Genomic DNA, 6,101 nt, shown 5'->3' with positions numbered 1-6,101 from the left:
ACAATAATAATTTTTTTTAGAAAAATAAACACCACCTTATTAATTCTATTATAAGTCTCACATAATCACATGTATTATTAGTTTTATAAGTTTTATAGAATAAAATTTATAAATGATCATTAAATTATATGATTTTTTTAAATATGCAATTATGTAATACTTTTAATTTTTTAAATATATATTCATAATTTATTTTTATAATTATATGATATTTTTAGAAAATATTTTAATTTATAAAATTATTTTATGATTATTTTTTATTTAATTGTGATTATATTTTAAAATTTTAAAAACATAATTTATAATTTTTTATATTTTAAAATCTTAATTATCAAACAATGAAATCATTTTTTATTAAACAATGTGGTTTAAATACTTACATTTTGTATAAAAAGTTTAAATATAATTTAAAAATAATAAATCCAAAAAAATATTATATTTAAAATTAAATCAAAATAATTAAAATAAATATAAAAATTTAATAATATATAAAATAATTTATATGATATAAAATTAAATATCTATAATATAATATTAAAAAATTAATATTTAATTTATTTAAAAATTAATATTAAAATTAATATCTATAATATAATATTAAAAAATTAATATTTAATCTATTTAAAAAAAATAATATTAAAATTAAAATCAAATATAATATAAAATTAAATATAAAATCTCTTTGAAGAGGTTGCTGCAGATATAGGGTCACGTTTGCGCCGCGCATACGTTAGAAGAGCTTATATATTCTAAAAGATAAACGGTTTAAGAAGCTTAATGTCTACGCGTGATCTGCGTGACGCATACATAAGAACATTAAAGACTTTACACAGTAAAATCAAACCGTATACATCCATAGATATTACCGCCAAATATATTTTTTGGAAACCTAAACCGACACCTACCCCAAAAGCCCATTATTCACCACAAGACATTGCGTCAGATGCAAATATTGGCTTGATAAAATGGTTTCCCTATTTTCTATTTTTCTTATCTAAATAAAAATTAAAAGCATGTAAATGTAACACTAGAGCTCTGATTCATCAAATCTCTGATCTGACCTGCCGACTTTCCTCAAACTACACATGGCGGAAGAGAAAGAGTCAACGTCGATTCCGCTGAGCCAAGCCGAAAATGGTGGCGTCGATCCCGAAGATCCGGCTAAGTCTCCTCCTAGCTCCCCCAATTCCTCCACTCGCAAGGTCCATTTCCTGCCCTTTTTACCCCCCCTTTTATTTATTTCTCTCTTTTAGCTTTGACTTCCCTTCAAATTATGGACCAATTAATCACGGTGATTATGGACCAATTATTCACGGTGAGTTTCTGATCTATGTTGTACGACTTTTCTTAAATTTATATTTGTCCAAATGTAAATGAATTTTGTACTTGTCGTTTGTGACTAACCAAAACTTGAGTGCAGATAAGAGAAATCCCTGCTAAATTTGGGATGTAGGAACTGAAAATGGTCAAATGTCGCTTAAGATTTGTCATAATCTCTTCTTGACTATGTTTAATAACTGCCAAACCGTTTAATTCTTCATACAAACAAAAAAAAAAGGAAAGAAATTGATTGAATTTTCAATTATATACAGAAATTCTAATGGTTTCGATTGTCCACGGGTTTGGCTTAAATATGTTTTTAATGTCAAAACAAATCAACAGAACTATATTAGGAGGATGAAAAGGTTCAGGATAAACGTTTCTGCTTTGAGGACTAGGGTTTAGGATTTAAATAATACGTTAAAAAAAACTAAAATATGGAGAAATTGGATGACCTTTACCAGGAGTGCTTCCAATATAAAGTTTATTCTATATACAATTCTCTGTTAAACCAGTTTGATATATCTAACTTTGAAATACCTTACGGAGGTTTTGAGAGATTTAAATATATTCAAGTCATTAAGATGAATTTATCTGGGTTTAACTACTTTTAATGGTTTTAAAGTAATTGTGTTTGCAGAAAAAAAAGAATAATAATCTGCTAGTTTCATGTAAGTCTTAGAAAATGTATAAGCTATTACAGCATTTTCCTAGAATAAATAATGAAACAAATAAAGGAATTTTTATTTTCAAGTCTGAACATTTTTGTTTTATGATTCTCCAGGCTTGTTGTTTTGTTCTCCAAAGTTGGGTCTCAAAGAAGTTCATGACTGGATGGTATTGAGCTTTTATATTTCCCAAAAGCATTTTCTATAGTCCATTGTTTCTTTCTATATTTCAAGCCCAACAAGTGACAACGTGTTGACATGCAAAATTGCAGTGTGGTCCTTTTTCCTGTGGCAGTGACATTCTTCATTACTTGGTGGTTTATTCAGTTTGTTGATGGTTTCTTCAGTCCACTATATGAACGACTTGGCATTGACATATTTGGTAAGTTTAATTGCATTATTCGGGGCTTTGATGTTTGATGAGTCAAGTATGGTTAAATTATAAGTTCTTGCCTCCAATGGCAATTATCACTAGTCCAACCATGTTTCACAATCATCAAACCCCTAAGTTTCTTCATAATCTAAAAATGTAAGTTTATTGCAAATAATGAATTGGCTGGTAATCTTACTATAGATAAGTTCAAGGATAGAACTCAAGATTGCTATTGAGGTTTTTAACTCCAAAATGATAAACATTTCTGAAGAAGTTGTAGCCCGAGGATTTTAAAATGTCATATTTTTCCCTTATTCTGAATATCATCAGAAGCACATATGACCTGCATAATTTTTTAGCTTGTGAGTTTTGTGATCAATTTGGAATTATTATTATATGGTCCATGCCACAGCCTACTGCATCATCCAAGAGAACTCTTCTTCCTCTTCATTCTTGCGTTTTATGCAGATCTTTTTGGTGATCTTTTTTTTTTTTGCTCCAAGCAATGATTGTCTGAGCTGTGATTACTTTCTGCAGGACTGGGATTTATCACATCTCTGCTCTTTGTCTTCTTTGTCGGAGTTTTTGTTTCATCATGGATGGGAGCTGCTGTTTTTTCAGTGGGGGAATGGGTTATAAAGCGAATGCCCTTTGTTAGGCATTTGTATTCTGCCTCGAAACAAATTAGTGCTGCCATATCCCCAGGTTATACCTAATTAACTACTCTGATAAACTGTTTTTTCATGTAAATCTAGTTCAATAAGTTATCTGCATCCACAAAAGTTATTTCACGTGTTTTAATAAGTCAGGATATACTGCTTAGTTGGCGTGAAAGCACAATAACTATTTGATATTTGGCAAATAATACAAAGATGTTATCTTTGTCCTTGTAGATCAAAATACTACAGCATTTAAGGAGGTCGCTATCATTCGTCACCCACGTGTTGGTGAATATGCATTTGGCTTTATCACATCAACTGTCACCCTTCAGGTACCATTATAGTATCTTGTCTGTTCTTTTGCTAACATATACTGTTGTTCCACGAATGCCATATCAGTTCTTCATGTAATATTGGGTTATGCAATGGCCATTTAAAACTTAAATTTAGCTTTTATACCGGTATAATTAATTTTACTAACAACAAAATATAATACCCCTCCCCACCCCCAAAAAAAAACACACACACATATATATTAGATTATGGGTTTTGTATGGTGAACAAGACTTGTTATGCTCTATGAGACATATTGTCATGTCTCTTACGTACTAATCCACTGGCATTTCATATATGTTCTCTTAGGTTACACAATGCTAAATAAAGATGAGATTTGATGTTATTGTTCTCATCTGTTCACATTGAACATATAGTTTCCCCAGCAGACAAAGGCGTTCCTGTCTTGTCATGCTTATCATAGAACTGATCTTATGATCTTTCCTGAAGGAGATTGGTATTGCATTCTAACGACTATGAAAGAAATAGGTCTCCATTAAAACAACTGCTAATCTTTTTATAATTAATTTAAAACTTTAAAGTGTTCTAATGACAACCCTTGTTCGGTTTCATTAGGTTTTTCTTATAGTGTAATGGATTGCCAAAATCCTATTTGGTCGTAGTGGAGCTATGTTTATCAAAATGCAGTCACAGTTTGACTTGGAAAACTGTAAACCTTTACTGTCAGTCAAAATTCGTACAGTTGTAAATACAAAGGGCACTATATTTTACAATGTGTCCAATACACATTGTGATAAATAACCTTTATATTGTCATTGCCTTTCATTAAATGTGGATGAGACATCATATCATTATTCTCTCCCCCACGCCCTCCCCTCTGAAAACAACCTCTGTAATAGGGAAGTGCAGAGCCAACACAATAGGCCAAGAGACCAGAACCTCAAATTTTCATCAGACTGTGTGCGAGGATGGGAGGGTTTGTGTGTATGGACTGGTGGGGGTCTGCGGGTTTTCAATCACATAAAATTATAAGAATTGAGTCTTGTGGTTACATGTTAACCGGCACTAGAATCTGATTATTAGCTAGGCTTAGCAAAGATGTTACATCCCGTTCAATCTTGGTGGTTGATAATGCCTACTACATGGATGGTTGTCATAACCACACTGGGATGATTGTAATGTCACTTATTCTATGAGATCCCAAATGAATGAATGCCGCTCTTGGTTGTAGTTTATAGGCGTGTAGTAGCAAAATGCTCTTTTCTACAAGGATTTTTTTGGTTCCCCCCCCCCCTACACGTTCTCTTAGTAGCTCTGCTTGTTGATTGTGCATGTAGAGAGAAACTGAAGATGAAGAGCTATGCAGTGTATTTGTCCCAACAAATCATCTATACATTGGTGATATCTTCCTGGTGAACTCCAAAGACATCATAAGGCCCAATCTTTCGATCCGAGAAGGCATAGGTATTTTCTCCGTTTTCCAAAAAAGTTCTTACCTTGTCATGCTTTCTCATTCTATATATTTATTTAAGAATGCCTGCATTTGAAAATTAAGTAAAACTTCTTATTGCCCTTTTTGGGTATGTTGATTTATGACATTTTACATGTCTGGATAGTTAACTAGAAAAGACTTTGTTTAGCTGAACCATATTGTTGAGGTTATTGAATTCATGGCAAAAAATCCCCGACTTGGAAAAGAAAAAGAAAGTTAGGACTTCCGACTTCAAGTTTTAGTGGACCTTTCACTTTCTCCAAAGAGGAGAAAATTTGTTGGTAAAGATCTCTAAAACCAAGAAACTTCAAAATACAAGTTATAATGAACATAAATTGTATACGTTTCTTGTTTATATCTGTACTTATTTGATTTAGCATCAGCCAAATTCAAAACCTGTCAAACTGTACGAGTCCTTTGCAGTAGAGCCTAATATCCGTGCTATGGATCTGTGCACTGTAAATTTGTTGAAGTTTCTTTGTTGGTTTACAGTGGATGCCAATACCTGTCCTGCGTACATGTATACTTTCTAGCCTTGTTGATTTCATGTGTAAGAATGAATCGTGGACGATGAATCCGTTAATCAGCGTTGCTCTTCTCTGTTATCGTTGTTCTTACCTTTTGGTGATAATGCAGAGATAATTGTTTCTGGAGGTATGACGATGCCACAAGTGATATCTCCGCAAGAAAGGTTTGCACGGCAGAAGGAAAGAATCCCTTTAAACAGGATGATGTAACAAAAAATACATAGAGAGAAGAGGAATGTCAGATAAGCTCCATAATTTACTTTCATTCCCTTAAAGTTGGAGTGTATGATAATATTTTTGGTTATAAAATCCTAGGATAAGGATGCTTTATTATACCTGCGCTTTCCGACAATTTACATAAATAAAAGCAGTAGCTTTTAATCTCACCGTTGTTTATTAGTGTATTTCTTACTGCTTCAATGTTCTATACAGTCATCTTTATCAAAAGACATCACTTATTGTGCAGAATGTATATTTTTAATATCTTATATTACTCTGATATGAGTATGTTGAATTTTATTTAAGTTTTACATTGATTAAGATGATGAGTAAAAATAGACAATTGAGATTATTTTTTTTTGGGGTATAATCACCAGTTTTCGATTTATCAATCGATTAATTCAGATTGGATACTGCAAAGGTGAGGACGATTCTTTCAATTCAATTTACTCCATTCACAAATGTCAGGATATAAATCACTGATCCTTACTTTAGAGATATAGTGTCTTATCTTACTAAATTAATTAATTATATATAGGGTTGGGCACG

At 31.9% G+C, this 6,101-nt stretch overlaps 1 protein-coding gene across 1 annotated transcript; it reads left to right on the top strand.

Annotated features, from left to right (window-relative positions):
• The first annotated feature begins 971 nt into the window (after positions 1-971).
• On the top strand, positions 972-5,706 carry LOC120122917 (protein LIKE COV 2-like). Its single transcript, XM_039141958.1, has 7 exons — positions 972-1,202; positions 2,105-2,157; positions 2,261-2,370; positions 2,899-3,066; positions 3,255-3,352; positions 4,652-4,778; positions 5,443-5,706. Exons 1-7 carry the CDS (start codon positions 1,086-1,088, stop codon positions 5,541-5,543), a joined length of 774 nt encoding a protein of 257 aa, XP_038997889.1. The 5' UTR covers positions 972-1,085; the 3' UTR covers positions 5,544-5,706.
• The last annotated feature ends 395 nt before the right edge of the window (positions 5,707-6,101 follow it).

The sequence above is a fragment of the Hibiscus syriacus genome, unplaced genomic scaffold (assembly GCF_006381635.1).
Source record: "Hibiscus syriacus cultivar Baekdansim isolate YM2019G1 unplaced genomic scaffold, ASM638163v2 tig00110388_pilon, whole genome shotgun sequence".
NCBI lineage: Eukaryota > Viridiplantae > Streptophyta > Magnoliopsida > Malvales > Malvaceae > Hibiscus > Hibiscus syriacus.
Note: the sequence above shows the minus strand (reverse complement) of the source record. Positions and strands in the feature narration are given on the sequence as shown.